At 32.5% G+C, this 25,489-nt stretch overlaps 3 protein-coding genes across 8 annotated transcripts in view; all 3 read left to right on the forward strand.

The window, feature by feature from the left end:
* The first annotated feature begins 1,239 nt into the window (after positions 1–1,239).
* The window catches only part of LOC126773704 (cholinesterase 1-like), a 35,144-nt gene continuing 10,894 nt past the window's right edge, over positions 1,240–25,489 (forward strand). The window contains exons 1-4 of one of the 4 annotated variants that reach the window (XM_050494815.1): positions 1,240–1,470; positions 2,479–3,509; positions 9,391–9,636; positions 10,174–11,027. In XM_050494815.1, the coding sequence (XP_050350772.1) occupies positions 1,291–1,470; positions 2,479–3,509; positions 9,391–9,636; positions 10,174–10,378 (1,662 nt within the window). In that variant the 5' untranslated portion in view covers positions 1,240–1,290 and the 3' untranslated portion in view covers positions 10,379–11,027. Of the gene's footprint in view, positions 1,471–2,478; positions 3,756–4,712; positions 4,918–7,158; positions 7,389–8,359; positions 9,637–10,173; positions 11,028–25,489 lie in introns of those variants that run through there. The other 3 variants (XM_050494807.1, XM_050494789.1, XM_050494799.1) reach the window with 3 other exon arrangements.
* LOC126773682 (esterase FE4-like) lies at positions 14,310–20,995 on the forward strand. 2 transcript variants are annotated; one of them, XM_050494758.1, is made up of 3 exons: positions 14,310–14,550; positions 19,276–20,552; positions 20,630–20,995. In XM_050494758.1, the coding sequence occupies exons 1-3, from the start codon at positions 14,368–14,370 to the stop codon at positions 20,832–20,834; spliced, it is 1,665 nt and encodes a 554-aa protein (XP_050350715.1). In that variant the 5' UTR covers positions 14,310–14,367; the 3' UTR covers positions 20,835–20,995. The 2 variants fall into 2 exon arrangements, with proteins under 2 accessions (XP_050350715.1, XP_050350723.1); XM_050494766.1 differs by lacking the exon at positions 14,310–14,550 and adding an exon at positions 16,631–16,654.
* On the forward strand, positions 22,240–25,257 carry LOC126773664 (putative inactive carboxylesterase 4). Of its 2 annotated transcripts, none has more exons than XM_050494732.1 (3): positions 22,240–22,561; positions 23,380–24,345; positions 24,437–24,650. In XM_050494732.1, exons 1-3 carry the CDS (start codon positions 22,298–22,300, stop codon positions 24,515–24,517), a joined length of 1,311 nt encoding a protein of 436 aa, XP_050350689.1. In that variant the 5' UTR covers positions 22,240–22,297; the 3' UTR covers positions 24,518–24,650. The 2 variants fall into 2 exon arrangements, with proteins under 2 accessions (XP_050350689.1, XP_050350680.1); XM_050494723.1 differs by adding an exon at positions 24,962–25,257 and having other exon boundaries at positions 22,244–22,561; positions 23,380–24,659.

Raw genomic sequence — 25,489 nt, forward strand, 5'->3', positions numbered from 1 at the left:
GTAGTAATGTTTAATATAGATCTACTTGATATATTTACTTTAACTTCAAGCTGTTTTTATAAATCATTATCTTAAATTTATATTTATAGTTTATGCGATATCCTATCGCTATAATTGATATACATATCAGAAATTGTTTATATATGTATGTATGTTGTACATTATTATAATTATGAGAACGGAGATTTTTTTTTACAATAGGAAGGTGGACGAGCATATGGGCCACCTTATGGTAAGTGGACACCAACGCCCATAGATGTCAATGGACATTGTAAAAAATTTTATCCATCGCTTACATCACCAATGCGCCACCAACCTTGGGAACTAAGATGTGCCTGTAATTACACTGGCTCACTTACCCTTCAAACCGGAAAACAACAATACCAAGTATTGTTGTTTTGCTGTAGAATATCTGATGAGTGGGCGGTTCCTACCCAGACGAGCTTGCACAAAGCCCTACCACCAGTAACACAATACCTCGTGTAAAAAAATAATTTTTAAAATGGTAGTTTTTTTCTTTTAACCAATCCAGTAACAGCTGACTCTAAGCTATTTCTAGGCCCAGTAATGGTTTAGACTCTTCTTGGATACTATCATTCAAAAGCAGATTTAATTTATTTTAAAAAAAGGCTTGTAAAATTCACATCAAATTTACCATGCGCATTAAAAATAATAGTAAATTATAATAATATACACCATTTTATTATAAATCGTTCGTATATAATCGTTAAAATATCTAAAATTCCAAACTTTTCATATTCTAGACATATCATTCAAACTAATCGGAAGCGAATCGATTAAATCGATTAACGAAAATAAAATATTACCTTTATAATTCGCTATACAAAACATCGTGAGGAAACCTGCATGAAATTCTACCACATATATATTCCACCAACCCGCATTGGAGCAGCGTGGTGGAATAAGCCTCCAAAACTTTTCTCCTCAAAAAGGGAGAGGAGGCCTTAGCTCAGCAGTGGGACATTCACAGGCTATTACTGTATATATATTCTTATGAGATACGCATAATCCAATAGTATAGATCAGCTTAGTAAAATGATATATCAGTCATTTTTCTTGTACATTTATTTTTACTACTATGCAATTTCGGATCAAATCCTTTACACATTGGACTTATGAATGTAACTGGTTATTATAATAAGTATAATTCATTTGTACGATAATGATGACTTGTAGGTGTGTAATGAATTTCATTCGGAGATAATATTTATAACAACTCCGCCAAGCTTCAGTCACTAAGTGTTTGCGATAAGAACCAGTAGTGTGAAAATGCATCGGAGTGCAATATTTCTTTGTCTATTATACTCAGTACTTTGTGCTGATCCTCAATCCCGCTTAATTCAGCTTGATCAGGGTCCCGTGCGTGGATATAAAGATGTAAATGAAGATATTTTTGTCTTCAATGGTATACCGTACGCTACAGCACCGACTGGACGCGATAGATTCAAGGTAATATAAGGGCACATTATTGTTATGTATTCGTTTGATTTTTAATTAATTTGGAAATAATCTCGCAAATTGCTTAGTTATCGTATTTCTAAGAATATAATTGTATTTAAAGAATATCGAAAATTAGTCGTAACCTTTTTTATAGTGTTTATTATAATTGTAATAAATTATAATTATAATAGTTTCAGTCTTTCATTAAAAAGTATTATGCCAGAAAATTTAATGCTACTAAAATTTTAAAACAAAAAATATTTTAAATCCTTCGTAAGACAACATTGTTTTTATATATGTGAAAAAAATATTTTAATGTCCGTTGTGTGAAGAAAATTTTACTATCCAAAAAATAAAGGCTAAAAATTAGCCTCAATATATAATTCAAATACAATTTAAATAATGCTCAATACCAATGAAATTATGATGGGGCCATCGTTGAGCTATACTAAACCCAACGTAAAAAGAATCATTAAAACTTGTTCATAAGCAAAAAATGTTAACTCGCAAAAAAATGTACATAATATACAGACGAAATAATCATCAATTGCTTTTTTGAAGTCCTTTAATAATGAAGTCTGAGGTTGTTGTACTATTTACGATGTGATATAAAGTTTAAGTTTAATTATTAATACTTTAATATTCGACACCGATCAAGGATAGATGAAATCTTATGTCAGTGTGAAGTTAACTTCTGAACCTAAGTTCTTAAAAAAAATAACGCTAATCGAGTAAGTCCGAATGTAACCGCGGAATATACATATTTTGATCACTAATCTTAGTTACCATACGCGCTCTTAGCTTTTGTTTCTAGAAAATATATTTACGCCGCCACTAGTGCCAATTTCCGACCGGCCAACTTAAATTGCGCGTTCTGTAATAGCAATTAAAAATAAAGTTAAAAAGTTTAATTGTATCTAGTATTCAATTGGTACTTGTTGCGATGTTTTCTATTATAAATTTTAGTTATGGTGTCTCCCAAAAACGGTTGCTAAATTAATTGCTGTTTTTTTCTAGGCTCCTCTTTTGCCACCAACTTGGTCTGAACCGTTGGATGCCGTGGAAAAGGATATTAAATGCCCACAAGCCAATTACATGAATATAACCAGTGAAAATTATCAAGAAGATTGTCTCATTGCGAATATTTATGTCCCAGAAAAAATTGATACAACACTTCCAGTCGTCGTTTATGTCCATGGCGGCGCTTATGTTTTAGGTTGGGGAAACATGTTTAAGCCTAGAAAATTGGTAAAAAGCAACAAAATTATCGCGGTGACGTTTAACTACAGATTGGGAGCACACGGATTCCTTTGTCTTGGTACAGAAGATGTGCCTGGTAATGCTGGTATGAAGGACCAAGTTGCATTACTACGTTGGGTTAACAAAAATATTGCAAAATTTGGCGGCAATCCTGATGAAGTTACAATAGCAGGCTATAGTGCTGGTTCATCCGCGGTAGATCTTCTAATGATTTCAAAAATGGCACAAGGCTTATTTAAAAGAGTTATCCCAGAGAGTGGTGCAAATACTGCAGCGTTTAGTATTCAATCCGATCCCATTAAGAATGCTAAGGAGTATGCAAAAATGCTTAATTTCGAAAATGTAGAAGACTTCTACGCTTTAGAAGATTTTTTTAAAGCGGTACCCATTGAAGAATTAAATTTACCAAATGTCATGGATAGGACAGATTCTACTTTCTTGATGTCCCCATGTGTGGAGCGTGATGTGGGTGAAGAACGATTTCTTGATGATAACCCAGTTCAAATATTGAAGTCTGGTAGCTATAAAAAACTTCCAATGTTATATGGATTTGCTGAAATGGAAGGATTATTTCGCATGCCTCTTTTTGAGCTTTGGAAGGATCGGATGAATGTAAAATTCTCAGACTTTCTCCCGTCCGATTTACAGTTTAGAGATGCAAATGAAAAAGAGCAAGTTTCAAAAGAAATTAAACATTTTTATTTCGGTAACAAAATGGTAGGAGAGGAAACGGTTTTAGCGTATATCGACTATTTCACAGATATTATTTTTGCATATCCGACACTAAGGTCAGTAAAGTTGCACCTGAAAAATGGACATAACCAAATATATTTATACGAGTACTCCTTTGTAGACAACGATACCCCAATAATACCACACACAAATATTCGCGGAGCAACTCATTGTGCACAAACATTTGCGGTTTTAGATGGATTGTTCAACAAAACTTTTATGAATGAAAGTTCAATATCACCAGAATTTAAGAAGATGAAATTAATTACAAGAGAATTATGGTTAAATTTTATGACAAATGGGTGAGTACCGCTTGCCTTATCTTGTTCACATCTTTGTTATAATTTAATGAAAAAAGAAAAGGTTAACTACATAATACTAATCGACTTATTTAATTTATCTCGTAAATCAACAATTCTATCACGGTTGTTTTGTAAATGACAAAATAGTACAGTGTGCGCCGTCAGCAACATAATAAGATACACACACATAATAAAATAGACAGATAACAATTTTGCTATTATACAAATATTGTTATTAGTCTTGCTAAGTCACAATAATTTGTTCGTACGATTTTAAAGTTTAAATAATTCTTCTTGAATTGGGATGATAATTAATGAAAAATATGCCTTGTAATGGTACTATTACCTACTTGAGGCCTTGGACCGGTTGCAGCGACGTGCCGTACGCATTATTGGCGACGTAAAGGTCACAAACACCCTTGAACCTTTACAATTGCGTCGTGAGATAGCAGCACTGAGCGCTTTCTATCGACTGTATCACGGCGAGTGCTCTGAGGAATTATTCTCTCTAATTCCTGCTTCCCCCTTCCTTCTTAAGTCCACGCGAGCTGGTTCTCGATGTCACCGCCTAACTGTGACATCAATTCCATCGCGAACAAAGAAATTTGGCAACTCCATTCTTTGTCGCACTTCCAAAAAATGGAATTCCTTACCAGCTCACGTGTTCCCCTCCTCTTACAACCCGGGTTCCTTCAAACGAGGCGTGAAGAGGCATCTTGCGGGCCGGCAAGGCGAAGGCGGCTAGTGCAGAACGTTTTTCCCGTCTGTACTGGCCGTCGTCGCGTTTGGACTCTACTACCACTTACCATCAGGTGGACTAGAGTCATTTGCCCTCCCGGCGAATATAAAAAAAAAAAAAAAATATACTAATATCATCATCATTCATGATGATGATTGTACATCAATCATTATAATAATGAGAACGACGAATTGAAAATGGTATTTTGTCTTTTCCAGAAATCCTGTACCAGCTGATTCTAAGCTACCAGCATGGCGGCCAGTACAATCGGACTGGTCACCACATATGTCCATCAATAAAATTTTAGAATTAAGAGGACCTTTGTTGAAGAAAAGGATGATATTCTGGGAAGAAATTTATGATAAATACTATCGGTTTCCTATAAAACCTATTCGTCCTTTTACAAAAAAATCTGAGCTTTGAGTATTTCAGAGAATTTGTATAAATAAGAAGATGAATATAATGTTGTGTTTTTTGTAGCAATAAATTAAGTTAAACAAAGTTAACAAGCAAGAAAGTAAAACCCCTTTTTTTAGTAAATGTTTTATACTGAATGAAATTTTTCTTTCAAAATCTAAAAGTAAAATTGCAGATCCTAAAATTTTTGCTATCGATTACCGAGGTAAAAGATTTTAATGCCATTAAAGTGATCCCAATTAACATATATTCTCGCCTTAAGAAGACGGATCGAAGCTTAATCCACTTGGCTGTTCAAATATATCCAAGTTTCTAAATTACTTCTGACACATACATTTTGTCAGAAAAGAAATTTTCAACAGAAAACCCCAATAACTTTTTACTGGCCAAACCTGGGGTTTGAACCTAGGATATAGGGATATGCGGCCTTATAAACTAGCCATTAGACCAACGATACTGTCGTCAGTCAGGTGTTGAAGCGGCGGGAACACTGGAGGGCTCTTGCGACGTGGTTTCTGGATAGTTCAACGTACAATAAATGACGCGCGTTTCGTATCGTTAATTATTAATAAAAATATATATAATTTGCGAACTGTATGTATATATTTTTACAGACACTACTTGACTTATGTAGATTAACTCGGAGTAAGCGGGTTTTTAATTTTTCGTTATCGTATTATAGTCGACGCTTATAAAGAGCGGCATTTGCCAAAGAATAAAAGTTAGGAATATATAATAATAACTATTTTATTCGCAATATACATTTCGTATCCCATCTAATAATTTATTTCTGTTTCTCTAAAGGATAGATAATTATTTTGTTAGCTAGATAAGATTCAAGAGTATATGTACTTGAAGTTAAAGTTCTAATGATACGTTATTGCAACATATTATGTCTATAACTATTACCTTTTTAACAACGTTTTCCTGTTAAACACTTTATATATTATTATTTTTTATTTGTTAGAAAGCAAGGAAGATATCATAATGAATATAACTATTGATTCACGCGGCACTCGTCAGAAAAGAACCTAATTGGCATGTTTTTTTTTTTGACCTTTAACATTTATAAATATAAACGTCATATTTCAGCCAATTTCCACTAATTATACACCTAACCTGATGAATCACATCCGCCATCGGTGAAAACCGTATGAAGGTCCGTTTGGTAATTTTTGAGTTTATCGCGTTCAGACAGACTTACATACGCGACGGACTTTGTTTTATAATATGTAGTTATTTACAAATGTTAAAATTATTTATTTTGAAATAAAAACAACAGATAATATAAAATGAAAAGTAGGTTATGTTTTAGAGTAAGCATAATATTATTATTATTTTTTCGTTATCTAATATTCTTATACAATTTTGTAAGTTTTATCTTGTTTAGACATCCACTCAAATTCGGCGAACTGTGTTTTATAATATGTTAACTACATATTACAAAATATGTTAAAACTATTTTGTCAAAAACAACAGATAATAAATTCATGTTGTTTTTTATATATCTTTAATTTATATTTTTGGTTTACAATTATTTACAACACAATGTTGTACATTATTATAATTATGAGAACGGAGAATTTAAAATGGTTTTTTCTAGCAATCCAGTAACAGCTAGCTGACTCTAAGCTGTTTCTTGGACCAGTCATGGTTATGTCTCTTCTTGGGTACTATATTTTCAAAGCAGGTTTAATTTATTATAAATAAAAGGTAGTAAAATTTACATAAAAATATATAACCATTAAATATTATATTATAATAATAATCGCCAATTTATTATATTAAAGTAGCTTCTAAAATTAAAAAGCGTAAATAATTATAGCTTATCATAAATAACAAATCGTTTTAAAATGCCTAAAACTCCAAACTTTTCATATTCTAGATATATTATTCGAATTTATCGGAAGCGATTCGATTAAATCGATTTACGAAAGTATAATAAAGCATACAAAATGTCAGAAAAAACATTTATAAGCGAATACAATTACTATTTTCATTGCGATATTTACTTCGATATTCTTATGATATACACATAATACAATAATATAGAATAGTTTTGTAAAATTATATACCAAGTTATTTTCTTGTACATTTATTTTGATTTCTACGAAATTTCCGATCACCTTTACACATTGGACTTATGAATGAAACTCGTTATTATAATAAGTGTAATTCATTTGTACAATAATGATGACTTGTAGGTGTGTAATGAATTTCATTCCGAGATAATATTTATAACAACTCCGCCAAGCTTCAGTCACTAAGTGTTTGTGATACGAACCAGTAGTGTGAAAATGTATCGGATTGCAATATTTCTTTATCTGTTATACTCAGTACTTTGTGCTGATCCTCAATCCCGCTTAGTTCAGCTTGATCAGGGTCCCGTGCGTGGATATAAAGATGTAAATGATGATGTATTTGTCTTCAATAGTATACCGTACGCTACAGCGCCGACTGGACGCGACAGATTCAAGGTAATATAAGGACACATTATTAGATATTATTTATTCGTTTTTTTTTTTTTTAAATTAATTTGTAAATAATCTCGCAAATTGATTATTTATCGTATATCGAAAATTAGTCGTAATTTTTATAGTGTTTATTATAACTGTAATAAATTATAATTATAATAGTTTGAGTCTTTCATCAAAAAGTATTATACAAATTTTAAAACAAAAAATGTTTTAAATTATTCGTAAGACAAGATTTTTTCCATATATGTGAAAAAAATATTTTAATGTCCGTTGTGTGAAGAGAGAGAAAATAAATAAAGACTAAATATAGCCTCAATATATGCTTCAATTACAAATTAAATCATGCTCAATGCCAATGGAATTAAGATGGGGCCATTGTCGAGTTATACTGAACCCAACGTAAAAAGAATCATTAAAACTTGTTCATAAGCAAAAAAAGTGAAATCGCAAAAAAATGTACACAATATACAGACGAAATAATCACCAATTGCTTTTTTGAAGTCCTTTAATAATGAAGTCTGAGGTTGTTGTACTATTTACAGTGTGTTATAAGGTTTAAGTTTAATTATTAATACTTTTAAATTCAACACCGATCAAGGATAGATGGAATCTCATGTCAGTGTAAAGTTAACTTCTGAACCTAAGTTCTTAAAAAAATAACGCTAATCGACAATTTATGTACGAGTAAGTTTGAATGTAACTGCAGAATATAGAATATATTTTGATCACTAATCTTAGTTACCATGCGCGCTCGCTTTTGTTTCTAAAAATTATATCTGCGCCGCCACTCGTGCTAATTCCCGACCGGTCAACTTAGATTGCGCGTTTTGTAACAGCAATTAAAAACAAAGTTGAAAAGTTTAATTGTATCTGGTATTCAATTGGTACTTGTTGCGATGTTATTCTATTATAAATATTAGCTATGGTTTCTCCCAAAAACGGTTGCTAAATAAATTGCTGTTTTTTTCTAGGCTCCTCTTTTGCCACCAACCTGGTCTGAACCTTTTGATGCCGTGGAAAAGGATATTAAATGCCCACAAGGCAGCTATATGAATATGACCAGTGAAAATTCTCAAGAAGATTGTCTCATTGCGAATATTTATGTCCCAGAAAAAATTGATACAAGACTTCCAGTCGTCGTTTATGTCCATGGTGGCGCTTATGTTTTAGGTTGGGGAAACGTATTTAAGCCAAAAAAATTGGTAAAAAGCAACAAAATTATTGCGATAACGTTTAACTACAGATTAGGAGCCCACGGATTCCTTTGTCTTGGTACAGAAGACGTGCCTGGTAATGCTGGTATGAAGGACCAAGTTGCATTATTACGTTGGGTTAACAAAAATATTGCAAAATTTGGCGGCAATCCTGATGAAGTTACAATAGCAGGCTATAGTGCTGGTTCATCCGCGGTAGATCTTCTAATGATTTCAAAAATGGCACAAGGGTTATTTAAAAGAGTTATCCCAGAGAGTGGTGCAAATACTGCAGCGTTTAGTATTCAATCCGATCCCATTAAGAATGCTAAGGAGTATGCAAAAATGCTTAATTTCGAAAATGTAGAAGACTTCTACGCTTTAGAAGATTTTTTTAAAGCGGTATCCATTGAAGAATTAAATTTACCAAATGTCATGGAGAGGACAGATTCTACTTTCTTGATGTCCCCATGTGTGGAGCGTGATGTGGGTGAAGAACGATTTCTTGATGAAAACCCAGTTCAAATATTGGAGTCTGGTAACTATAAAAAACTTCCAATGTTATATGGATTTGCTGAAATGGAAGGATTATTTCGCATGCCTCTTTTTGACATTTGGAAGGACCGGATGAATGTAAAATTCTCTGATTTTCTTCCGTCCGATTTACAGTTTAGAGATGAAATTGAAAAAGAACAAGTAGCAAAAGAAATTAAATATTTTTATTTTGGTAACAAAATGGTAGGAGAGGAAACGGTTTTAGCGTATATCGACTATTTTACAGATATTATTTTTGCATATCCGACACTAAGGTCAGTAAAGTTGCACCTGAAAAATGGACATAACCAAATATATTTATACGAGTACTCGTTTGTAGACAACGATACCCCAATAATTCCGCACACTAATATTCGCGGAGCAAATCATTGTGCACAAACAGTAGCTGTTTTAGATGGATATTGGAACGAAACTTTAATGAATGAAAAATCAATATCATCAGAATTTAAGAAAATGAAATTGATTACAAGAGAATTATGGTTAAATTTTATGACAACTGGGTGAGTACCACTTGCTTCCTTATCTTGTTCACATCTTAGTTATAATTTAATAAAAAAAGAAAAGGCGAGCTACACAACACTAATCGACTTAATCGAATTATTTATCTTGTATTTAAAAACAACAATTCTATCACGGTTGTTTGGCTATTGACAAAATAGTAGTATGTTGTGCTGTCAGCAACATAATATATGGTTGCAGATTAAAACTCAAAACAATATAGTGGTATCGATGATATAGCCAAAAAGTCGTATGCAAAACGTTCGCTGTGCGTTGCGGTATCGTTAAGTAAATATCGTTACCGGATTTTATCGGGTCGGGTACCTTGTGTAAAAAAAAGCATCTATGAAGGTCTACAGTGAAATTTTCATAAAGATCTTTACAGAATTAATTTCACAAGCACTTTCTGAGACAACAGATAACAATGACATAAATGATGATATTATTATACTAATATAATCATTTATGATGATTACCAGTACATCAATCATCATAATGATGAGAACGGCGAATTGAAAATGGTATTTTGTCTTTTCCAGAAATCCTGTGCCAGCTGATTCTAAGCTACCAGCATGGCGGCCAGTACAATCTGACTGGTCACCACATATGTCCATCAATAACACTTTAGAATTAAGAGGACCTTTGTTGAAGAAAAGGATGATGTTCTGGGAAGAAATTTATGATAAATACTATCGGTTTCCTATAAAACCTACTCGTCCTTTTATACAAAAATCTGAGCTTTGAAGAATTTCAGAGAATTTGTATAAATAAGAACATGAATATAATGTTCTGTTTTTTGGGGCAATTAATTAAGTTAAACAAGGATATAAAAAAGTAAAACCCTATTTTTCAGTAAATGTTTTGTACTGTATGAAATTTGTCTTTCAAAATCTAAAAGTAAAATTACAAATCCGAAATGATTCTTCCAGTTCCGGGTTTCTTTATATGTCTATGTCTCACTTCACTCTGTTGAGCGTTAACGATGAATATGCCTCAGGCAGACCTCGCACTCCCTGCACCCTGTGTTTGTGGAGAAAATTGTCATAGTTTTGTTCAGCTCGTTTCGTCCTGTACCCATTTATTAGGCGATAGAGATATGCAACCCGCATTTTAGATTTGCGCGCATCGAGTACTTACAAGAGTCGCTAAAAACGGTATAAACGTAGATTAGATTGCGAAAACAAGCCAAAGATTCCGTTGGTGTTGTATTATTTAACATGCTGATATAATAATATATAAGTCAATAAAAAAACTTGTGATATGTGATAAAAGCGAAAAGGGAATAATTACGAAAATAGGCAGTATTTTGCTTATTTATTTCTAGTGCATCTAATTGTTTTTTGATTAATGGAGGGAAATGATGATATAAATTAATAAATTTATAAGTTTTTTATTTATTTTTTTACTAACGATTACCGAGGGAAAAGATTTTAATACCATTCAAATAAGCCCAATTAACATAGATTCTCGCCTTAAGGAGACGGATCGAAGCATAATCCACTCTGCTGTTCAAATATATCCAAGTTTCTTAAATTAATTGCGACACACGTAGATTTTGTCACAGCTATTTTGATGAGTGTCGAATTTAGGATAATTATAATAATGTGCATTTTCTTTTCTATGAGAGTTCATAGTTCGATGGGTCGGCAATTTTGATACGAACGAAAAATTTCAGGCGAACGAGCGAAGACACATCTTTCCGAAGAACGGAAATCTACATACTTCTAACTTTCAGACGCCGTGTTTCTATTGAAGTTTTCAACAGAAAACCCCTAAAACATTTTGCTGGCCAAACCCGGTGTGTAAACCTAGGATATCGGGATGTGCAGTTTTATAAGCTAGCCACTAGACCAACGATACAGTTGTCATTAAAATATATCTATATGTGAATCTATCTATTAATAGCTGAGATGGCCTAGTGGTTAGAACGCGTGAATCTTAACCGATGATCGTGGATTCAAGCCCGGGCAAGCACCACTGAATATTCATGTGCTTAATTTGTGTTTATAATTCATCTCTCTAATCATGTGCTTGACGGTGAAGGAAAATATCGTGAGGAAACCTGCATGTGTCTAATTTCATTGAAATCCTGTCACATGTGTATTCTACCAACCCGCATTGGAGCAGCGTGGTGGAATAAGCTCCAAACCTTCTCCTCAAAAGAGAGAGGTCTTAGCCCAGCAGTGGGACATTAACAGGCTGTTACTATGAATCTATCTCAGCTTTAAAGATATTGATAGTTGTTGTAACAAAATTATTTTTTTTAAATAAGAAAAAACTAAAAATATGTATAAAATCTATATTAGAGTTTCCAGAGTACATAAGGGTTGAGTACGGTTTTTATTGAAAAAAATAGATCAGATGGTTGTGGTCATTTGCCACTAGATTACCGTACACACACGGATCGTAGATTTTAAACATTGCTTGGTTTTTGGTGCTTAAGGAGGACAAACCGAGAAGATCTCTACCGAGTGGTCCATCTGCTTTCTTTCGGTTCCTTACATGTTATTTGTTTGCTTATTTATCCCTAAAGCGTTCCTATACCGTTGATTCGATTAAGTTGAAACTTTGTACAGTTGTTGTTGACACTTGCGTGATGGTTTCTGGCATAGTGCCAACAACGTACAATAAGCGACGCACGTTTCTTATCGTTACTACTTGATATACTTTTACTTACACTACTTGATTTTTAACTTTGCGTTGCATCTTAGTCGACGCTCATAAAGAGCGGTTTTTGCAAAATAATAAAGGTTAGAAATTTATATTATTAACTGTTGTCTATAATAATTCGTAACCTATTTTTCGTATCTTAATTCGTAGTTCGCACTTTCTTTCCGAGAAGCCGAGATGGCCTAGTGGTAAGAACGCGTGAATCTTAACCGATGATCGTGGGTTCAAACCCGGGCAAGCACCACTGAATTTTCATGTGCTTAATTTGTGTTTATAATTCATCTCGTGCTTAACGGTGAAGGAAAACATCGTGAGGAAACCTGCATGTGTCTAATTTCATTGAAATTCTGCCACATGTGTATTCTACCAACCCGCATTGGAGCAGCGTGGTGGAATAAGCTCCAAACCTTCTCCTCAAAAGGGAGAGGAGGCCTTAGCCCAGCAGTGGGACATTAACAGGCTGTTACTGTTGCTGTATTGTACTTTCTTTCTCTATAGGATAGACTAATGATTTTGTAAGCATATCTTGCTTACATAACATATGCTTCAATAACAAATACTTCATCGAGATACAAGAGTATATAATGACCTTAAAGTTGAAGTTCTAATGACAGGTAAGTAAGTGATATAGCTATATATTATTATGTTTATAATGATTACATTTTCAATAATGTTTTCCTGTTTAATATATATTTTTTTAATTTGTTAAAAGGGAATCAAGATAAGTGCACCGTTGAATCATATTTTTTCATTATATCAACAAATAGTTACCTAGAACATTTATATCACAGTACACGACAGAAAAGAACCCAACGGCATGTTTTTTTTTTGACACCTTCAACATTTATTGTCATGTTTCCACATGAATCACTACGTCCATTGGTGAAAACCTTATGAAGATCCGTTCAGTAATTTTGTAAGTTTATCGTGTTCAGACAGGCATACAAATTCGGCCAACTTTATTTTATAATATGTTAATTACATATTACAAAATATGTCAAAACAACAGATAATATAGAAAAAAAATAGATAATGTTTTAGAGTGAGCATAATATTCATTCACGAGGTTAAAGTGAAGATGGGCTGGACACTTGGCCAGACGAGAAGACGGAAGGTGGACTAAAGTCGTCACGGAGTGGTGGCCTAGAGAAGCTAAAAGGCCAGTGGGCAGACCACGGGCCCGATGGTCAGACGATTTTAGGAAGATGGCGGGTGCTCAATGGATGCGACTAGCACAGGGCCGGGAGAACTGGCGCGCCTGTGAGGAGGCCTATGTCAACCAGTGGATTAGTGTGGGCTGAATATGATGATGATGATAATATTATTACTATTTTACCGTATCTATATCTATCTATATAATATTATTTTACAATTTTCTTAAAATCACATAGGTACTACGAGCTGTACCGGCTTCAAATAGGGAAAATTTAGGAGATCACCTAATGATGAAGATAATGATATTAAAACAAATATGTGTCATTAGGTATATTATATTCCGTATTGAGCCATTACTATCTCTCCGCCGCCTGTATTACTCACATATTACCGATTGCCATTATTTTTTTTCATGTTTATTCGAATATTTCTAATTCTACGCGTCCAAACGGAAAAGGCGATTTATATTTATAAAAACGCTTTAAATGAATACGTTACTTATTATGATATAGATAAATACTGATTGTCAAAGACAAATCGACCAAAAGTATGGACGTAATAGCTTCGAATCGTAATCATGTGTGGAGTATACATACAAATGATCGCTTTCTATAAATAAGTCACAGTTAGATGAAGTGTATGTAAGCTAGATATATTTTTTTTAATATGCGCAGGCAAGAAACCGCGTCAGATAGTGCATGTTACTAATAAATAAATTTAGTCAGTTTTTATGAACATATACATTTTTGGCATAATTTTTAAATAATTCGTAATATGACGAGAAAATAAATTAGAGCCCCTGCATTGTCATATAGGCTAACTGGTTTACCGACTTTTATGAATACCGCTAGCGTCATTCAATTCATTCGCCGTGTTTGCGTTACAAACGTCAGGTGTGCCGTGCAAAAATGTATTGGCTAGTGTATCTTAACTTTCTCATATTTTCCTTAGTCCTTTGTGATGACCCTCCATCACGTTTGGTGTATTTGACTCAAGGCCCCGTCCGTGGATATAAGGACTTAGCTTTAGACGTTTTTGTATTTTATAGTATACCTTACGCTAAAGCACCAACCGGCCATGAAAAGTTTAAGGTAGGTAACTAAAAATAAAATATACTTAATATATAACTTTTCATGAATTTGTATATGCCCATTACAAATTATGTTGAACGTGCAATTTTATTATTTATAATTCATACTGTAATAATTTTTTGTTGAATTTTTCCTTATAAACAAGTGTCAACGAGTTGCAGGTATACTATACATACGACAGTATACCTACAACTCATACCTAGTTTTATTAGTTTGATAAACCTACCTAGTGATTTATCGAAAAACTGGTTATTTGAGGAAAAAATATCGATTAAAATAATCGATTTAAAATATTGATTTAGTGATTCATTTCACCTTAAAGATGTTCCATGGGGGTTTTAAATGCAATTTATTCGCAATGATATGTGTGATGATAAATGATAAACGAAATTAACGTATTCTTACTACATCACCATTAATATTATATAATATGCGAAAATATGTTTGATTATTTATCACTCTTTCATTTAAGTTAAAGAATAATAATTCGACATGTCGATTTTATGCATGAAAATAGTTTAAACAACAATTAGTCAAAGACTACTTTTTTTGTAGTTTTATTTTGCAACTACTAACTACTGTTTTTATATTAAAGTACCGGAAAATTAATGCATCAGTCCTATGGAATGGCTATTTAGAATAATTCTGTATCTCTATTTTCAAGCTAAATGAAAAAACAAATTTTAATTCATATTTTGTTTATAAAGAGTTTTTACGGTTTTGACTAACACACAAGATATATAAAGCTTAAAATATACATTAATCCCTTTAATTTAAAATGTTATTGTCTTTTCCTATATCTTATATATACACTATAGATGCTTGATAAAGTATTTAATATAAAGTAGAATATATTATATTTATTGTATTTTACGCGAATTAGTCATTTAATGTTTATCTTAACTTAATATAATATATATATATATATATATATATATATAACTTATATATATATATAAGTTTATACTTACATATATTCAATTATGATATCTGCCTTCTCCCACTTGGTAAAGAAAGTCATACCAAAAATATTTTAATATTATTGTAACATCTTTAACAATTCTTTTGTGATTTTATTCAACTTTGTTCGAAATATAAATAAATATTTTTAGAGTTGTTTTGTGTGTTATGTTCCAGTATTTTTGAACACTAATTCAATATATACCTATTACTTTGAAAACTTTATTATATATTTATTTTAGACAGTAAAAAAGCTAATATTGAAGTACTTTTAGAATTATAAATTTAACACTAATTTATTCGTATTGTTTTTAAAGATTTCATCTCTAATAATAAACTACTATTATTATAATAATATATTTATATTTTTTTTTATTTGTCATTATGAACAAGCATAATTGAACGATAATATTAAATTAAAACCTCACTATGCTTACAAAGAAGACTGAAGAATGAATTGAATAAAAATGACACATGACAGATGATAGTTGACATTGACAGACGATATTACCTTGGCGAAAATATCAAGTGCAAAAAATGCAAATTGAATATATTTATATAAGATTAAAATGCGTATTTATTGGATGATGTGAAAATTAGTGTACCTAATATTGTGTACGACGTGATGGAATGATTATAATTAATTATACACAAAGCAATAAAAAAAATGTTTTTCTTACATTGTACGAAATCTAAATCTTATAAACTTACTTAGCGTACCTTACTATTTTAATACAGTATTTACTAATTTTAGACATTGTTATTGAACGTTTTTTAAAGCATTACATTTAGCTAAACAATTAATAGCTTTGTTGTTTAATCTAAATATGTTTATAAATTATATTTTTTTATGTTATCTGAATGATTATAATAAAATTATAGTATACAGTAATGTAATTTCGTAAATGTTTAATTAGTAATAATATCTCTATAGGTTGACTGGAAGGGAGGAAAGAACTTTATCACATCATTTAATTGATTCTTATATTATATTTATCAATCTTGTACAAAATAAACATACACATATTAAAGTTTACATCCAAATTTCCTGGCGCTTGGGCTTTGTGCAAGCTCTTCTGGGTACTATTCAACAGTTATACTGTCAAACATCAAGACTCTGCATTGCTTTATTCTGGTATGATTGGTGAGTAAGCCAGTTTAAAAATAAGGCTTCATCAATCAAGGGTATTACAGCTTAGATCATAGTTGATAATATAAGTATATTATATATCTTGCAGTGCCTATGAGCGTAGGTTGTCACCTACACCTACCTACCTACTTACAGGATGGCCTCTGCTCATTTGCCAAAGAAAATAATTAAGAAAAAAATCAAATCAAAGAAAATGATTTTCTTAGCTTACTAAGAGTAGATGTTATTAAATTCAAATAAGTTAACATTTTATACTTAATTATTTTATTAATAACTGAATAATATTTTAATCAGCTTTAAAGGTTAAATGAGTCAATTAGAACGTGTTTTAATTCTATTCTCTCAGTTGATTGATGAACTGTTACTTGCAATTATTATAACATAAAAAAATCTTGTAATTTGTTAATTATTTTGTCTTACTGTAATTAATCCAACTTACTGGATATTACATAAAATTAAGTTAGAGCAATTGTGTTTTTGCTACTTATAATTACTTTGAAACTACTAAAGTAAAATTAATAAATTAAAAAAAAAATGATTTTTGAGTAGTTAATGGAGGTGGTATACCTACGTCTTACGCCTAGACCACTGGGTGTTAGCTAAATAAATAGTAGTAATTATTATATAGAATATAAAATAGAATAGTTTTAATATTTAGTTGTTGATAAAATTCAAATATTTGACTTAAATTGCATGAAAGCTTGGCAAGTGCATATATTTTTTTTTCATTGACACATTTATAGATGTGTAACAAATCTTTGTATGAAAATACTCGCAATATATACAGTACAGTAACAGCCTGTTAATGTCCCACTGCTGGGCTAAGGCCTCCTCTCCCTTTTGAGGAGAAGGTTTGGAGCTTATTCTACCACGCTGCTCCAATGCGGGTTGGTAGAATACACATGTGACAGAATTTCAATGAAATTAGACACATGCAGGTTTCCTCACGATGTTTTCCTTCATCGTCAAGCACGAGATGAATTATAAACACAAATTAAGCACATGAAAATTCAGTGGTGCTTGCCCGGGTTTGAACCCACGATCATCGGTTAAGATTCACGCGTTCTAACCACTAGGCCATCTCTGCAATTTATACTACTCTATAAAATTATATATTTAAAACGATGACGCTTTTAGATGCAATGAGTATATACACCACATTCGTATAATATACACGACATTCGTCGTTTATTTATTTATTGTTTTAGTAGCTAACTCGCTTCGCTAAATAAAAATATCTCGTTGTGCTTTAAATTTAGAAGATATATAGCTATTGTAAAGATTGGACCTGTCAAGTTTTGTTCGACGTAACTTATACCCGGATATCCGTCACCGATAGAAAATACTTAGGTACTTATCAGTACGTAGGCTTAGTTAGTTAGTAATAAAACTCATAAAATATTTGTTATTTTAGTGTTAGTTATAAAATATTCCTGAAGTTGAATTATATTAAGGTTGGAGATGAATATATGTATATATGCAACTAAACTAGATTAGAAGTTTTTTTTATGTTAGTGGTAGGCGAACAAGCAAATGAGCCACCTGATGTTAAGTGAACCCTACCGCCTATAGACATTGGCGATGTAAAAAATATTAATAATTCCTTACATTGCAAATGCGCCAACCAACCATGGGAACTAAGGTGTATGTGCCTTGTGCCTGTAGTTACACTGGCTCATTCACCCATCAAACCGGAACGCAACTATACTAAGTATTGCTGTTTAGCGGCAGAATATCTGACAAGTGGGTGGTACCTAGCCAGACAGGCTTGCACAAAGCCCTACCACCTTGTAAAATGTTTATGTTTACGCTTAAACAAATCCTACTGTAAGAAGGGATGTTGGTCACAGGTTGTTTGCATGCATAATGTTTGTCAGTATTTAAGAAAATAAATGAAATGGATAAACACAATTCGTATTAGTAATCGTTTAAATTCTCGTACTATTGTAACTCGATTTCTTCGTAAGTCTACTGGTTAGCTTTTAAGGCCGCAGATCCCGAGGTCTTGTATTGCCAACTCAGCTCGGGTCATTAAAAAGTCATTGTGTTTTTTTATTGAGAAAATCTCTGTAGCAGCGGGAATTTTGGAAAATGGCATTGTTTACTCTCCCGCGCTTCGGAAAGCACATGAAACTTTGGTCCTGAGCCTGAACACTTTCCGGTCGTGTCGGATTGCCATCCCATCGGATTATGAGAGTGAAATGATTAAGAGAAACAAACTTGTGTACTATAATATGGGAGACTAGCCAACCGCACGAGGGTTGGCTAGTCTCCCTTGAGATTGGCCGCCGAGGCTGAAATCGGTCAGATGGACATCGGTACTTTAAGATTTTCCCGTTCTACCATTGTTTTAAAAATAATTATGTACTTACAATAATTTTACCTGAATTTTAACCATTTTTTTTAATAGTCAACAATAGAATACAAAATAACATACGCGAAGGGAATGTTATTTTTAAAATTTATCGATACAGAGCTTTATACCCTGCATTAAAAAAAGGTTACCTTGTACAGAACTAAATCGTTTCCGTTAACCTTTAACATTAGTTGTGTAATATCCAATGGTAATGCGAAAACCAGTGCTCGCCATGTAATTGTGTTTTCCGTGATTTCAGGCGCCTCTCCCCCCACCAGTTTGGACGGAACCATTTGAAGCTATCGATAAAGATATTGTATGCCCGCAAAATGATGTAATGACCATGATTGCTCAAACTAAAATCGTTCAAGAAGATTGCCTTATTGCGAATGTGTATACGCCTGAAACAAATGGGAAAAAGCTTCCAGTCCTAGTGCATTTTCATGGCGGAGCTTTTACTATAGGATGGGGTGATATCAAAACTGATGGAAATTATATAAAAAGTAAACAAATAATTCAAGTTACATTTAACCATAGATTAGGAGCTCATGGGTTCCTTTGTCTTGGTACAAAAGATGTACCTGGTAATGCTGGTATGAAGGACCAAGTTGCATTACTACGCTGGGTAAAGAATAATATTGCAAACTTCGGTGGAAACCCTGATGAGGTTACAATATCAGGCTATAATTCCGGTTCATCTTCAGTAGATCTAATGTCAGTATCAAAAATGGCACAAGGTTTATTTAAAAGAGTAATCGCCGAAAGCGGTGTTAGTACTGCACCATTTAGTGTTCAGATTAATCCTATTGAAAATGCTAAACGCTATGCTGACCTCTTTAAATTTGAAAGTGTAGATAATTTTGATGAGTTAGAATTTTTTTATAAAAATCTATCTTACGTAGAATTAAACTCAAAAAATGTTTTGGCCAGGCCAGACTCTACCTTTTTGATGTCTCCCTGTGTAGAACGCGATTTGGGGGAAGAAAGATTTCTAGATGATAGTCCAGTTAATATAATAAAATCTGGAAATTATGAAAAGCTTCCTATGTTGTATGGCTATGGCGAAATTCAAGGACAATTACGAGTCCCGTTATTAGAATATTGGGAATATTGGATGAATATAAGGTTTTTAGAGTTTTTGCCGGCTGATTTACAATTTGAAAATGAAACTGAAAAACGTCGGGTCGCAGAAGAAATAAAAACCTTTTATTTTGGTGATAAAATAATAGGAAAAAAAACGACAAGAGAATTTGTAGAATATTTTACAGATGTCATGTTCGCATACCCAACACTGCGATCAGCAAAATTACATGTAGAATCTGGACACAAACAAATATATCTATATATGATTTCGAAAAATGTTTATGATAATGCAGTATTACCCATTAATGCGAGTGTTGCTGACCAATGTTCTGAGACGATCGGAGTTTTAAAAGATTATTGGGAAGAAACACTCAAGTATAAATATGATGTTGAAGATCTTAAGACAATAAAAGATATACTTAAGGAAACTTTGTTAAATTTTGTAACCGAAGGGTAAGTATAAATTAATTTTATTGCTTGTGATGTAATATGTCAATAAGTTTTGATTTGTATGAGAATATCTTTTTCAGTGAACCAATTATTCCCGGGTCTAAGTTAAGGACATGGAAACCAGTGGGTAAGAATTGGTCACCACATTTGTATATAAGTAGAATTTTTGAATTAAGAAAATCTTTGATGAAGAAAATAGCCTTATTTTGGGAAAGAATCTACGACAAGTATTACGCGTACCCAATAGCGCCTCCAGCTCCTCCACCAGAAAACAGCGATTCTTAAGAAAATAGGGAAGAGATATAAGAGGAGCATGCATATGGTGGCTAAATATATAAGTATATTTAGGCATCACTTTAATTAAATTTCCTGTAACAAATATGTTTCTTAATTTTTTTAGCTATTTTTATCATCGGCTTACATTAATAAAAGGCAAGTTTTGTTTATTTATTGTTATTTTCCGAATTCATGTAAAACAACTAATCCCATTGACATGGAACTTTTATAATGTTTTAGTAAATAGTTACAGGACAGACATAGGCTATGTATTATGTAAGTATATTGCTTATTTCTTGAAATGTATGCTGAAATAGTCAGCGATAAAATTGCCGGTCTAGGGCTCTAGACGCCGGTGAACACTGCCAACACTATAAGAGACCCACGAAACCTTTATATAAAATATTTGTAGGAAAAGTTACGGCAACTTTAGTTTGATTTTAATTTACAAAGACACATCAAAATGAATAACATAATAATTTTAAATGTTTTATGTAGATATATATTACCTTTTAAACTTTGCAAATCGGACAAGAAGTTCAAAATTGTTGCGACATATTTACAAAAAAAGGTGAGTACTGTCCAAAGTCTAAACTATTGCCGATGCACGAAAGCTATGTATCTCTAAATTGGATATAAAGAAGTCGCTGTTTGCCTTTGTCTGTATCTCCGCGTACTTCTTCTAAGCCACGCAATGGATTTTGATACGGTTTTTAATAAAAGAAAGTGCGATAAATGAGGCAGGTTCCTGTATATAATTTTTAAGTATTTTGCACATAACTGTTTCCGCATGACTTTTTTTTTTTTAAAAAAACCTTTTTCTACTCCTTGTACAAAAACTATTTTATCTATTTATTTATTAGTAAAAACTATAGGTTTTACTCGAAGGTGTATTCTTCAATTAATTATTTAACCTAATCAGATAATTAATGCTACTTTGGGCATTTGCTTAATACAGATTAAAATTGTCTTTTGCACTATTTCATTCGAATGAATACTTTAGAAGATATCAGGTTCAAAAATACGTGCAACCAAATTGCGTAACGGTTAAAATTAACCAAATTGAATCTATTACCCGTGGGCCCATTTTGTTTAATGTTTTATTTCTCATTTATGTCATATTTATGAAAACATAAATAAACGTTATAAAATAAATAAATTTACTTAATATCATTTTCTTTATTAGTGATTTATACCCGTGTGAAGCTGGAGCATAATGTTTAGTAAAAGATAAATTTTTAAAACGTTGTAAATACATTAAAAATGAAGGGTGCTTTTTTAAAAACCATTTTAATATTTTGATTTTTGCCTGTAATATTTTGAGTTATTTCATGCTACAATAACAAGAGTTTTAGTATAAAATAAATTTTTATCTTTTTTTTGTTAATTGTACATTTTGTTTCGCAAGTCATTATAATTAAACGTTCTAAGATAAAAATGATAGCATTCTGATAGCATATAGACATTTAAGTATGTTGCAGTATAATTATGCCAATGATAAACAAGTGTTAGTGATTCTCGTTTATTACATTACGGGCAATCGTGTCGCCATGTGGTTTCTTGCAGCGGTTAGTTCCTTGTTTATGTTCGGAGAAGTTTTATCTGCTAAAGCAGAGTCACGTGTGATAGACACAGCTCAGGGTCCCGTGCGGGGCTTCAAGGATCCTAATGAAAATGTATTTGTATATTATGGCATTCCTTACGCCACAGCACCTACTGCTTCACAGAAATTCAAGGTAAGTTATATATTATATCATATATGTAAGCACATAATAGATATTATGTTATCATAAATACGGTGGTAGGGTTTTGTGCAAGTCTGTTTGGGTAGGTACCATTTATCACATACTCTATGCTTTAATATCCATGTACACAGAAAAATAAAATATTAGAAATATGCCCAATTAATTATTAAATGCAGATTGCATTTAATAATTAATTAATTAAACATATTTTTAATTATAATTTAGTAATATTATATTAGTGAGCAAGTCACCTTTGATGCGCGCGATGACTTTGCTCAATGGTTTCCTGGCCTGGAATCCGAGCCTTGACTTGTTTAACTCATCACCTGCTGTATTTCGCAAAACGGCAATAACATACAAACTGTAATAATTAAGTAAGTAAGTGTATTAATTAAGTAAGTAAAAGCTTTAGGTTCAACCTGTAATGTTTATTTATATTTTGTAAATAAATAAATATTAAAAAAAATAAAAGCATAGATAGATAAAACATGATCATATTATATTAATATTTTATTATCTTAAGGTAAAGCCTTATTTCTTTTCACGTTTGATACACCTCACGCTCTTGCGGTTCGTACGTCATAGATAATATATAGTTTAGTTATTATAGGGCAGATAGGCCAACTGATGGTAAGTTATCACCATCACCCATAGGCTTATTTTTATTTTTATAATTCATGTCACTTTTTTACTTTTTTATTTTTTGATTACTTCGCTTATTTTTGCTGTCGAATTGTTTCTATGAGACTTACGTACAATATTCGAAAGAACTTGTACCAAATATATTAATGCAAAGATTCTACTTTTAGGCACCACTACCGCCTCCTAGCTGGCAAGAGCCATTCAACGCTGTTGACTTAGGAATAATATGCCCTCAACCAGATTCCTTTCTCATCCAAAATAATATAAAAAAGGAAGATTGTCTTATCGCCAATGTCTTTGTACCCGATACAGATGAAAAAAATCTACCAGTAGTAGTATACGTCCATGGTGGCGGTTATATAATTGGATATGGAAATATGTTCACTCCTAAAAAACTTGTTAATTATAAAAGAATAATTGCGGTAACATTTAATTATAGACTCGGGCCGCATGGCTTTCTCTGTCTGGGTACTGAAGATGTACCCGGTAATGCGGGTATGAAAGACCAAGTGGCATTGCTGCGCTGGGTCAGAGCTAATATTGAAGGATTTGGTGGTGATCCACTTGACGTTACGATCGCTGGACAAAGTGCTGGAGCTTCCGCGGTGGGACTCCTAATGATTTCGAAGATGGCGAGAGGCTTATTTAACAAAGTAATTCCTGAAAGTGGTGACTTAATTGCTCCGTTCAGTGTCCAAGTTAATCCTATTCATAATGCAAAAGAATACGCAAGATCGTTAGATGTTGATAATATACTCTTAAATGATATTTCTAAACTAGAAACCTTTTACAAAAATGCTTCTTATGAATTGTTAGTATCTGGAAACGTCGCACATAGAACCGAATCCACATTCCTCATGTCACCTTGCGTGGAACGTGACGTCGGAGAAGAAAGATTCTTAGAAGATAATCCTATGAGCTTATTGAAAAATGGCGATTTTGAAAAATTACCCATTTTATATGGTGTTGCTGATATGGAGGGGCTGATGCGGATTGATATTTTCGATCAGTGGAAGGAAAGAATGAATACTAACTTTGAGGATTTTCTTCCAGTTGATTTGCACTTTTCAAATGAAGAAGACAAGATTAGGGAGGTGCAAAGCATTAAAAAGTTCTATTTCAAAGAGAAACCCGTAAGTGACGATACTATTTTAGATTACGTAAATTACTTTACAGACGTAATATTCGCATGTCCAACATTAAGAACAATAAAACTTTTGTTAGAAGCTGGTAACGACCAGGTTTACTTGTACGAGTACTCCTACGTCGACGACAGCACGCCGGCTGTACCGCACACTAACGTGAAGGGTGCGAATCATTGTGCACAGTCTTTAGTGATCTTAGACGGAATGAATATAACTCAAAGTGACGAAAGTCTTATTCCAAATGACTTGACAAAGTGGAAAACCACAATGAGAGAAATTTGGCTCAATTTTATCACAAAAGGGTAAGAAATTGTATTATTATACATTAGAATGAAACTACTTAATTATTGCATTTTAACAAATGAAGTGTTCTGGGAACTTATCAGGTATAGAAGGATGAAGAAGATAAGTAAACTAAGAACATAGCAATATCATCTTCTCTCGATATTACACTGTTTATATTCAAACAAACATTAACAGAAAGTGCGAATATCAATTAAATAGATAAACTAATATGACAGATAACTTGTCATATAAAAAATAAACTATGAAGTATTATAGATTTCTCATTTAAGTATTATATTAGATGAATTGTATTTTACAGAAAACCCGAAAGCTCCTATATTCCGGAATGGTTACCAGTGAGTGGCGCCGGTACCCCCTACATGGCTCTAAAGCAAGAATCCGAACTGAAAGAATCTCTCCTAAAAGATCGGTGTGGTTTATGGGAGAAGATTTATAAGAAATATTATCAGAACCCTGTTCCACCTTCGCCACGTCTATTGACAATAAAAACTGAACTATAGGAATAAACGTCTAGCACCAATATAGATTTTATGTTATATTATGTAATGTAATATTATATTATATATATATACGGGAAATGTAACTAACAATAAATGCTTTTTTTTTTTGTATTTGACGGGAAAGTGAATGTCTCTACTCCATCTAATGGTAAGTGGTAGTAGAGTCCAAACGTAACGGCCAGTACAGTCGGAAAGAACGATTCACGCAACGTTTGACGGAACCCAGGTTATAAGAGGAGGGGAAAAATGTGATCTGGTAAAGAATTTCATTTTTGGAAGTGTGACAAAGAAAGGAGTTGCCATTTTTTTTCGTGCGCGATGGAATT

The sequence above is a fragment of the Nymphalis io genome, chromosome 2, assembly GCF_905147045.1.
Source record: "Nymphalis io chromosome 2, ilAglIoxx1.1, whole genome shotgun sequence".
In the NCBI taxonomy this organism is placed as follows: domain Eukaryota; kingdom Metazoa; phylum Arthropoda; class Insecta; order Lepidoptera; family Nymphalidae; genus Nymphalis; species Nymphalis io.